Raw genomic sequence first — 12,291 nt, forward strand, 5'->3', positions numbered from 1 at the left:
TGTGAATTTGACGTCATGATTTGAAGGTGAACTCGTTTGAGTTATAAGAACATATCCAAACCCTGAAATAACACTTCGAAAAATAAGCCAGTGTCATCAGTGTCAGAAATTAACTTTCCCATAAGGGGCAACTGATTTTCAGTTTTTATTTATTTATTTATTTTATTTTTTTTGTATGTCATCTTTAATGTTAAATTCTTACATCAAATAAATGATAATAATATGACAATAGGCTGCTACCACTTAAATCGGTATTCAGTGATATAGAACCTGTCTGAAGATGCTTTTAGATGTATTTACAGTTTAATGCTGATCAGACGGCTGTGCGTGCATTTACACAGCAATTACAAATGTATAATGAAATGAGATTAATGTTTTATACAACATTTTTAATACAGAAATATGAATAAAATGAAATGAAACTTGAATTATGAAAGTAATATCGCCACTAGGTGGCGGTAAGTCATTGTGATAATAAAGGAGCCTTTTATTCAATCAATTCGTTCTAAATGCTTCATTCATTCATTTAGGAATAAAATCAAGCAGCTGTCTATAATAATTGGTAATTGCATTGTTGTCTATAATAATGGGTTTTTCAAAGACTCTGATTCATTCAGGAATGATACACCACTCTGTGCACCTGCTGCGAGAAAGTCACACAACGGTTCTGTGACTTTGGTTTAGTTGGCAGAGAAAATAACAATTTTGTATGCTATCAGTTAGCTGGCCAATACTCGATATTAATTAAATAAACTCAGTTTATTGTCTAAAACTACCTGTGTTCACATAAATTAATAGTGGTCTGCGCTTGTCTACAATAGATTCTTCCCACGCTGCAAGTGCGTCGCGCAGCTTTGCCACACAGATTTTAATAGGTGGTTAGCTATAATAATTCAGGCGGTGTGCCAAAGATATAGGCTACACTCTAAAAAATGCTGGGTTGTTTCAACCCAACTTTGGGTCAAATTTGGACTAACCCAACTTTTGGGTTAAAAATTTAATGTAAAAATTTAACCCAAAGGTTGGGTGAGTCCATATACAACCCAGCATTTTTTAGAGTGTAGTAGGTAGTTGTGAGTGCAGGTGCGAAGTAAATGAATATTTATGAGATAAACTAATATTTCACGGGTAGGTTGCAGAATTTATGCCTACACAAAAGAAAGCTCTGTCTAGGCTCTGCCTCGGTACGGTTTGTGTCAAGCCATTCGTTAATCTGGCTGTTTGATGAAGAGAAAGAGATAAAATGTAGTAGAAATAAACACGATAAGAATCAATAGAAGCGGAGGACTATTATTATGTTGTAATGTTTGGTTGACCAATCAGCGGAGAGGGGCGTTTCATTCCCGCCCACATGTAGAGATCGAATATTCACGTTGCTTATTCGTTTACTATCCCTGAACGTAAAAACGAAAAATTAAGCCAGATTCTTGATTTTTCAGATTTCAATATTAAATAAAAAAAACGAATGATTGGAAGATACCCTGATTCTTCTGAAACAAAATGTATGCATTTAAACGGCACATTAAACTATATTCAGAATGTAAAATTCAATATTCATTTTGCCAACACTATTTGAAAAAAAAAAAAAAATGAAATAAATGAAACAGTTTTTTTTTTTTTTACATTATTTGACAGCCTTGGATTACTCACAGTAAAAATGAAAAGACACTTGAAAAAAGCATTTGCGGTTCTCCAGATATGTTTTTGTTTAAACGAGAAACATATTTAAAGGTATTTGTTTGTTTGTTTTAAACAAGATTTCACAGAAAACCAAATAGACTTCCACTCATAGGTTGCTCCAGTACTGGCTGCTGTTTGGTCAGTACAGTGTTCCAGCCAAGCCTAAATTCATGATACAGTAACAGATGTATGTTGAGTCTAACAACAACTTTCCATTATCTGCAAGCGATCCTGCTTTATTTTTTTGACTTTTGACTTTGACAGGTCAAATGGCCTATTAGAGTGCCATCAGTACACACACAACAGAGGGAACTGACACTAGAGATGGAGTGGAAATCTGGCCAGTTCCACCAAGCGCATTCATTTCCATCACTTTATTTATTTATCATGTAATTCTTTATTTTTTTTCAGGACATCCGAGATCACTTTCTCACTACGAACAGAGAGTTATTAACAATTGCAGAGGTTCGTTTTTACTGTGCTTCAGTTAAAGACCCTGTCTGAATGGATGTATGTGTGAAATATTTATCACATGGAGTTTCTATCATGATTCAAGAATTCAAGCTGCTATTGACCTGGTAAAAGCTTTACATTAACATAATATTACATAATATTACAAATAGTTATTTTTATTTGTGAAATTAGTTTTGTAATATATATTTTTATGAACTTCTGAATTTTTTTATTTTATTATATTTACCAAGCTATTTTGTTTACTAAATTACTATTATTATTATTATTATTATTATCATTATTGTTATTTAATTTCATTTTTTAATGAATGATTAGGATTGGATACACTGAAAAAATGTACATTCAATCAATTTTTTGCTCAGAAATTGCCAGTGAATTTCTCAAATAATGACAGAGAAACAGCAAGTATCATGTTGAATTAAACATTACATTTTGAAGTCGGAAGACTGAAATAGTATTTGCTTGTAAAACAAAATTCAAAAATCTTCGTTTTATTTACATCTTTGATTTTACTACAGAAAATAATACTTTTATTCAGTATTTTGAATAAATGCTGCTCTTTTGAACTTTCTATTCATATCTTGGATTTGTTTTATTAACATCTTTGAAAAATCATTTTTACAGTGTAGTTAAAGGTCCCCTGAAATGCTTAGAAACACGCAGCGTTACTCTGTGTGTTGACGTCATTTTAACTGAAACAGGAAGACAGGGCGGGACATATCAAGCAGCCCCGCCCCTTTTTAAAATAGCCAGTAGCGCTCGTTTATATCACAGCTTAGGCTAGAGCCGTTCAGAGCCGTTGAGCTCCGTAAAGCCGCAGGGTATGCCAGCCACAATCTCATCCATATTGCTAAAAAATCTAGCATTCTGTGTAGAATTCTTCTAAATGCGAATTTTGTCACTGTTTTGGATCACACTGCCTTATAGATAACCTTAAGACTAACATATTGATACTAACACCCAAAAAACTTTCATTTTGATTTCATGGGGACTTTAAGGAAATTTGGCATACAGTATACATATGGTAATTTTTATTACTGTTTACAAAGTATCCCAAAATGGACTTTATGAAGTTGGTTTCAAGAATGTCCTAAGTGAGAATCATTTAAGTTTTGATTGGTTTGATAATAATTTGATGAGTTCAATAATAGTAGTAATAAAGAATACACTCTAAAAAAAATTGTGTTTTAATTAATATAATAAAGTAAATAAAGTATAATTAATATAATAAAGTACATGGGACAAAGACGATATAATGTTACTTTTTTCTGTAATTATATCTCAAATCTACTGCAAATTTCTGAGTGAACAAAGTTTAGTGATTAGTGATCATTGTAGGTACATCAGGTGCGACTGTGTCCAAACGTCTCTGCGTGTGTGTGTGTGTGTGTGTGTGTGTGTGTTTGTGTATCTGAGCAAAGTCTTACAGCTTATCATGTTCCAGAGGTAAAGACCCTGGGGTCCATGCAGTGTCTCATATGGGCTTCCGAAAGCATTGTAAAAGAAGAAGGCACAGGACACTGTGGAGAAGACGATGAGCACTGCGCAGAAGAAGATCACGCTCACATGCAGACTGGCTGGGACCACGTCCATCAGGTCAGGGAAAACTACACAGAATAAAAAGATGTCGAACATGATCTCCATCATTTGAGTTTAAACTTAGAATGTGTGAGGATATGAATTATTCTCATCCATATGTGAGGAAAATGTACTGGGACTCAGTTTTTAATTTGTCATCAATGTCTTCAAGCTATTGTGAGTGACTAGCTATTGTTTCATTTTGACTCTGACTATTATCTCCGAAAAATTTTGAGGATAAGATCTGAGTACAGTATGTATGAAAAATGATTTCACTCATTAAAAGTCATCTCTGATCATTTTCGCCCACAATTTGCTTGCTTCTTCCTGTGAGTAAAAAAAAAAAAAAATTACAATGACAATATTCTTTTGTTCTGCTAAAAGTCTGGCTCTCGAATCTGGGGCTTTTCCAAATCTCATTAGGAAAGAATGAATCATTGTACATGAAGCTGTCACAGACGATCCATCTGAGCCCCATTCAAAACCCCATCAATGAGACGAGTCCCTCCCAAAACTCAAGTGAAAAACTAAAATCTGATAAACTGAACAATGAATCAGATGTCTCTTGAAACAGCCCCTTAGACTCTTTTAAATCTATTTATTCTATAGAAGTAGTTTGAAGGGGATTTACATGCTATGCATAAAAGATGTAGGAACAATTTTCCAAAGCATTAGACTGATGATGAATAAAAAATGGGATGTGTTCATGAAAGTCATTTTTTATATACAATCATTTGAAATAGGTTTGTTACACATCAGTGGCCTCAAAATGTATTTGGACCTTTAAAGAGAATTGAATTGAAAATTCTGTCATCATTTACTCACCCTCATGTCATTCCAAACCTGCATATCTTTCTTTCTTTCATAGAACACAAAGAAGAAACTTTGACTAATATATCGGTCGATCTTTTACCAAGCATTTACAAAAGCTTTAAGGCTTCATAAAGGATGCAAAAGCAGTATAAAAATATGAAAGTAGTCCATATGACTCGCGCACTAGGCCTATACACCAAACCTTCTGATGCCATATAATAACATTAAGGATCAATATTTAAAAAGTCACTGCATTAGATACAAAATCAGAAAGCACACGTGACACCTGCAAAGAAATGATGCAAGAGCTTTCCTGATCACTAACTTCACTTTTCTGAGCCATTTTTGCGGTGTCCTTTAACCAACTGCTGTCACAGGGATTTGAAGTCACTTCCCTTCAAGTTCATATCTCTGGTGTGTTTTACTTGTATTTCTATTTCACCCAAAAATGAAAATTCTGTCATTTTTTTATTCACCCTCAACTTGTTCTAAACCTGTATTTTTATTTTATTTTATTTATTTACATTTTTGTTTGTTTGTTTGTTTAGTTAGTTAGTTAGTTAGTTAGTTTTGGTGTGTGGAACATAGAAGATATTTTGAAGAATGTTGGTAACAAACATGGCTGGTAGCCATTGACTTCCATAGTAAAAAAAAAAATACTATAGTATTTTTATTTATTTTTTTTACTATAGAAGTCAATGGCTACCAGCCATGTTTGTTACCAACATTCTTCAAAATATCTTCTTTTGTGTTCAGTAGAAGAAAGAAACTCATACATGTTTGGAACAACATGCTGGTGAGTAAATGATGACAATCTTTTTTAATTTGTGGGTGAACTCTCTAGATGATTAAGTTACTCACAAGAGAAATAAAAGGGTCTGTCTCCCAGACCACACTGTTTCATGCCCTGGCCCTGGAAAAGTCCGTAGTGCGTCCTTCCGATGAATTTCTCCAGCTCTGCTCCGGACGCGTTGACGATCTGCGCGCCCGTCTTGCACAGAACGGCAGCTTGAACCCAAAACTGCGTCCCCATCGCGGCCGCTACGACCAGAACACAACCAAAGCAAAGCACGCCAGAAACAGAGAATATAATTTTCTTTTGACGGCAAGGCATGATGTTTGGCGACGAGTAGCTACAGCCACAGTAATCAATGGATATCCACTCGATTACGCGTAACGGCGACATTCCTGGATTCCATCACGGAAAAGGACATTGTGCTGTTGTCGATTTCCCCTCATGAATGCTATACAACGATCTCAAATGCTAGATAGCACATCCCAATGTCTTCTCTGGATAGAGTTACGCCAAGCGCATTCACTGAACTCCGTCTCTAAGCAACCGGGTTGACTGTCTCGCACCAGTGATCAGGCAAGATGTGACCTTACATCGGATTGGTTATTAGAGCAACATCTCTGGCTGCATTTAATAAAGCCACAAGTGAACTTTAAATACAGAGTTTATTATGTGTGATGTGATGGAGGATTTATGGCTAGCTAAATATATGAATATGAATGGATATCCCAAGCCACAGCTCAGCCTACACAAAGCTTTTCTGACACACAGTCATGTCATCAGAGACATGACTCACACCTTTCTTTCAGTCATTTCTGGGAAAAATTAAGTGACGTGACATGTGGCCAAGTATGGTGACCCACACTAGGAATTAGTGCTCTGCGTTTAACCCATCCTAAGTGCACACACACAGCAGTGAACACACACACACCGTGAACACACACCCGGAGCAGTGGGCAGCCATTTATGCTGCGGTGCCCGGGGAGCAGTTGGGGGTTCGGTGCCTTGCTCAAGGGCACCTCAGTCGTGGTATTGAAGGTGGGAGAGAGCACTGTACATTCACTCCCCCCACCTACAATCCCTGCCGGTACGAGACTCGAACCCGCAACCTTTGGGTTACGAGTCCGACTCTCTAACCATTAGGCCACGACTTCCCCCACATATTTTTGTTATTTAAATTACCTAACAATGCAACAAAAAGGTCATTAATCAAAAAGAGACAAGGAAGACCCAAGAGAGAGAAATAATGTATTGCATTTATAAAAAATTAAATGTATTTAAAATGTTATTTATTTAAAATAAAGTAATTAAATAATAAAAAAAAGCTCTTTATAATCAACCCTTACTTACAATTTGAGAAACACACTTTTTATTTGGGATATGGAATACAAATTATACAAATAATCTCCCATTGGATGTTCAGTAAATAACACTAAAATCATATTAAATTCATGCTTGAGGTGCGGTTGTCCTTGGGGTGATGGAGTCCTGGCTCTTGGTTATGACAAACACCTCTGAGCATCATTGTAAAGTCCATCTTCTGTAGATTTAGTCATATGTGACCCTGGAGCACAAAAGCAGTCTTAAGTCGCTGGGGTATATTTGTAGCAATAGCCAAAAATACATTGTATGGGTCAAAATTATAGATTTTTCTTTTATGCCAAAAATCATTAGGATATTAAGTAAAGATCATGTTCCATGAAGATATTTTGTAAATTTCCTACCGTAAATATATAAAAATTCCTCAATATATATATATTTTTTTGCACCCTCAGATTCCAGATTTTCAAATAGTTGTATCTCAACCAAATATTGTCCTATCATAACAAACCATACATCAATGGAAAGAATATTTATTCAGCTTTCAGATGATGTATAAATCTCAATTTCGAAAAATTGACCCTTATGACTGGTTTTGTGGTCCAGGGTCACATATTAGAAGGATTATGTTTACATATGTACATATTTTGCTCCAAAATGTTTATGAACTAGAATTTCCTACATTACCGATCCCCAGTTTCTCTCTTTCTTGACCCTACATTGACATTCAGCAAATGACTTTGCACTGGTACTTGGTCCATAACTCTCCTCCAAGTGAATTTTCACTCTGTGTCTGTGGTTGGAACGCTGCCTCTCTTTGAGAAGGCCTTCGTGATCTGATTCCTGAATGCACGGCAGATGACAAAGTACAGCACTGGGTCAAAGCACAGGTGCAGGATGGCGAGAAGCAGAGTCGACTCTTTAGCCAGGAAGAGACTCTTCCTTAATGTGCATTCGGTGATGACCTTTATCTGAGTAAAAGTGTACGGCATACGCACAATGTGGTATGGCACGAAGCACACCACGTATGCCAAGGTCACCAATGCGATGTTTATGAAGGCATGTTGGGCACTAGCCTGTTCCTCGGGGTCAGATTCACGCCGACCCCAGAGCCGCTTCAGCACCAGGCCGTTGGACAACAGCACCGCTACCGAGGAGTTGAAGAAGATGGCCATGCCCAGAAACACAGACAAAGCGTGCCAGTGCTTGCCCAAATCATCTTTTAAATCCGAACATGTTAGCCCAACTTTGTCTTCAATGTTTTCTTTGATAGGGATGGCCATGTTGGGCACGTTGATGAAGAGCACGAGGAGCCAGACCACCAAAGACATCAGCACCGCAAAGCCCACTTCCTGCAGTCGCAGCAGTTTGGAGCTGCGGGTGATCTGGAGGTAGCGCTGCACGCTAACGAAAGCTAGAAAGATGATAGACGCGTACATGTTGATGTAGATGAGCGGCGCACTCACTTGGCAGTGAAAGATGATCAAACTCTTCGAACCGTTGCCCAGATCTTTGGCAATCTTGACAGGTAACGCCAACATGAGGAGGAAGTCGGACGTCAGAAGATTGATGAGAAAAACATTAATGCACTTTTTAGCACTTCGGCTGGTTATGAAAGCCCACAGCGCCACCAGGCTGGCAGCCATTCCAAACAGAAAGATGAGGATGTAGACTGTGGCGAAGGGCACCATGTTGTCGTTGACCACACAGACACTGGCATTTGTACTCCCCATTCTTTTGGATCTGGACTGTGTAAACTTTAAACTAGGCCTAAACAAGTCAAACCAAGACTATCGGATAAGTACGTTTTAGTTCTCCTTTTAGGTCTTGTCAGACCACGGAGAATAATCGAAGCTGATCTGAACACAGTTCTGCCTTTCGCTTCACCGGAAAGTAAAAGGTATCAGAGGAGGAAGTGGTAAATCCCCTGTTTAAGCACGCAAAAGCATTTTCCTGTTTGCTTGCACAAGGATATGATGTCACCTATCAGCATCAAACAGAAAATGGTATGTCGCAATCCTGGAAAGAGACAGAAAGGGAAAAAAAATCAATTATATTAAATTAAATTATTTCTTGATATTTTCACAGCATGCTCACAGCATGTTTAGTTTAGTCCTTTAATATTAATGTCCTCGTAATAGATAAGTTGGTAACACTTTATAATAAGGTTCTATTTATTAACATTAATTAATTACATTAGTATTTACGCATAGAATAGTAATTAGAAATGACACAGAACTAAAAAAATCTAAAGCATGTTTTCAATCTTAGTTAATGTTAATTGTTAAATACATTATTAAATGAGAAGTTATAAATATATATATCTGTTCATATTATTTAATGGACTTGACCTAACATGAACTGACAATGAATAGTTGTATTTTCATTAAATAAACTTTAATGAATAACTAAGGTGAATAAATGAATAAAGTGATTATAATATTAAAATGAAATTAATGAATAAATACCGTAGGCCTAACTAATGTACTCCTAATTGATAACTAATGTTAGTTAATGCATTAACTAATGGCATCTTATTGTAAAGTGCTACCAATAAATTTATACCACCTGGCAGTCAACTTGCTTTCTAGTAAACCATCTTGTCCTCAATGTTCATAAAAGCAGTGTTTAAATTTATATATTTTTTGTTTCATTTAAACAAACAAACAAGCAAACAAACAAGCAAACAAACAAACAAACAAACAAACAAATAAATAATCTGTAACTGTGTATTCACATAAGAAATCTTACAAATATTCAAAGTTTCAAGCAGGCATGTTAAAGTACGTTAACTTTTCTAGTTCAAGTGAAGCTGCTGCAGGAAATGTTAAATAAATGTCAAATTAATCGTTTAAATTTATATATTTTTTGTTTCATTTAAACAAACAAACAAACAAACAAACAAATAAATAAATAAATAATCTGTAACTGTGTATTCACATAAGAAATCTTACAAATATTCAAAGTTTCAAGCAGGCATGTTAAAGTACGTTAACTTTTCTAGTTCAAGTGAAGCTGCTGCAGGAAATGTTAAATTAATGTCAAATTAATCAGCAAAATCAAATAAAAAGGTAGCAAATGAAATCATGCTCCTGTCACATTCCACAGTAATAATACAGACAGTCAGAGTTTTTAAAGTGTATATATATTTTTTTTATTTTAGCAGGGTTTTGTGATAACAAATCATAAATGTTATGCTTTTCATGTGATATAAATATGACAACTATCAGCTATAATTTCAATTACATTTTTTTTGTGCATTTTTCAACATCTGGTTCACTAATAAAGAGACCCCTCAAGAGCTCACAATTTATCCCCTGAATACCAAAATCAAATCAAATAGTTAGTTTGTCTTCTTCCTCAAGTCACTGACAACACGCATTATCGTTTCAGAACAAAAACGAAAATGAAAAACATAACTCCGTATTTTTCTCAACGTAACCCACAGCTGCAATACAATCTGTTTGGATTTTGTGGACCGGTGGACTCCAAGCAGACCAGAACGAATAAATTATTCAAGGTCTTTTCCTCAGAACTCATCGTTTAAATTCGAATTTACAAAGATTATGTATTGTTTTGACAAAAAAACAGGTCTTTGTTAGCATATTCTACACATGGTGATGAGAAAAACCTTGAATATGCTCTTTAGGGAAGTGAGTCCGATTGTGGTCATCTAATGAGCTGAAAAAGGAAACTCGTCGATATTCTTGGACAATAAACTAGAGGTGGAACTAAGTAATTTATTTTACTTTAAACTGTTCTATTTTACTTTAAAAAAAAAATAATTCAGTTATCCTACATTGCTCATTAATATAATGCACATTATTTGTAATTTCCCATACCTGTCTCTCTAGGATGTACATATCATAATCATTATTTTGATTATACATGAGGACATCAAAAATCAGTCCTCAAATTAACATTTTAGACAAATTATCAGATGCGTACAATCTCAGGAAGAAATGGTGCCTCGTATCAGAATTCGATTTTGATAACTTACCGCATGCCCAGACTGGCTTCTCCAGCAGACATGAGACGCTGGAGTAATACGATTCTGCTCTCTAGCTGTATATTTGTCTTGTTGAACGATCCAAACAGCTACTGAGATACATGTTCGGAAAGTTTCTTCACTGCCTCAACTACATTACAAATCCAGTTTCCGTTTGGTTTGGTTTCAATTATACCAGCCAATGGAGGAAAGCATTTACCACACCTACAATGTTGTGCAATGACGCAGCGGAAACGTGAACTTTCCAGATTCTGTGTCTGTAGACGACCACAAACCACTAGTTTATGGCTCTCGTTTGCATGCGCTCTCTGTGCTGTAAGTTCCTGGTTTGAAAGACAAAAGGTGGGCTTTGACTTTCCATTCGATGTGTTGGACATAAAAGTTGCACTGTTAGTGTCATTTAACATCAAATTGAGTGTCTGTAGACTAGTAACAAAGTCATTAAAAAACACAAACAAAACAATGCACACCCACCAGACAGAGAATCCAGTAATAGATGTTTTTCAGATGCAGTTTTGCACAATATTACCAGTTTGGCCTTCAACCAGATATACTGTCAACAACATGTAATGCTACCATTAAGGTATTTCAAATCAGTTCACTTCAGGTTTACCGTTTTAAGAGAAAATGTCTCAAAAATACAGTACTTCCAGTAAAAGGGCAAGACATTTAAATAGGAGAGAAGTAATTTCAAAGTGTTTTTCCACTGTAATTAACTAGTGTTTTTGACAAATTCCCAGCAATGCTTCATAGTTCACGAAATTAATGCACAGTTCCTTTTCTCAGAATAAAACAGCAATAAAGCATTAAAGCAGACAGCAATAAAACACGTTTAAGCTAAAAAGGCAAATTTAATATTTTATAATTATGACATTTTTAATTTTAAATGCTGGATTTTTTGCTATAGCAAGCTACATGCATGTCCAAAATAAATATGTCACATCTTTCTTTCTTTTTTTCTCTTTTTTCTTTCTCTCTCTCTCTCTTTTTTTTTTTTAAAGAAATCTTATGCTTACCAAGGCTACAATAATTTGATCAGTAAGCAGCAATATAAAATTACAGTAATATTAAGACGTGTGTATATATATATATATACACACACACACACACACACACACACATTAACACATTAATACACACATAAGTTTGTTGAATAGAAAGTTCAAATGAACTGCATTTATTTGAAACAGAAATATTCTGTATCATTATAAATGTTTTTACTGTGACCTTTGATCAATTTAATGCATCTTTGCTGATTAAAAGTACATTTCTTTCAAAAAAAAAATAAACTTGTTCATTGACTTTTAAACAGTATTCACACACAGTATTAAGAATATAGACGGATTCTGTGCTTGGCTATAGGCAGACAATTAACAATAAATTCTCTGTTTTGTTTATTCATATATTAATAAGATTGCACTATAACTTATGAAAGCATATCCTCAATTCCAGTTTCTGGTTTGGTGGTCAGGCAGAACAGGCCATGAAATATCAGTTTGATACTTCAAAACGAATTTCTTTCAACAAATTCACTGTTAGATCATCTGCATGCTGTAATCAAGTGATAACGAATCTGAAAAGAAAATGTTGCATGAGAAAAAGGAATAAACCTAATGAGTTAATG

At 35.3% G+C, this 12,291-nt stretch overlaps 2 protein-coding genes across 2 annotated transcripts in view; both read right to left on the reverse strand.

Moving 5' to 3' along the window:
- The window catches only part of LOC107744022 (clarin-1-like), an 8,968-nt gene extending 3,079 nt beyond the window's left edge, over positions 1–5,889 (reverse strand). The window contains exons 1-2 of the mRNA XM_016557481.1: positions 5,407–5,889; positions 3,582–3,761 (exon numbers count right to left, since the gene is read on the reverse strand). Coding sequence (XP_016412967.1) covers positions 3,582–3,761; positions 5,407–5,731 — 505 coding nt within the window. The 5' untranslated portion in view covers positions 5,732–5,889. The remainder of the gene's footprint in view (positions 1–3,581; positions 3,762–5,406) is intronic.
- A 1,335-nt stretch (positions 5,890–7,224) lies between these two features.
- Positions 7,225–10,792, reverse strand: LOC107744049 (probable G-protein coupled receptor 171). Its single transcript, XM_016557519.1, has 2 exons — positions 10,659–10,792; positions 7,225–8,677 (listed from the first exon to the last, which is right to left on the reverse strand). The coding sequence occupies exon 2, from the start codon at positions 8,389–8,391 to the stop codon at positions 7,441–7,443; it is 951 nt and encodes a 316-aa protein (XP_016413005.1). The 5' UTR covers positions 8,392–8,677; positions 10,659–10,792; the 3' UTR covers positions 7,225–7,440.
- Positions 10,793–12,291: the final 1,499 nt, after the last annotated feature.

This window comes from Sinocyclocheilus rhinocerous, unplaced genomic scaffold (genome assembly GCF_001515625.1).
Source record: "Sinocyclocheilus rhinocerous isolate Xijiao unplaced genomic scaffold, SAMN03320098_v1.1 scaffold407, whole genome shotgun sequence".
NCBI lineage: Eukaryota > Metazoa > Chordata > Actinopteri > Cypriniformes > Cyprinidae > Sinocyclocheilus > Sinocyclocheilus rhinocerous.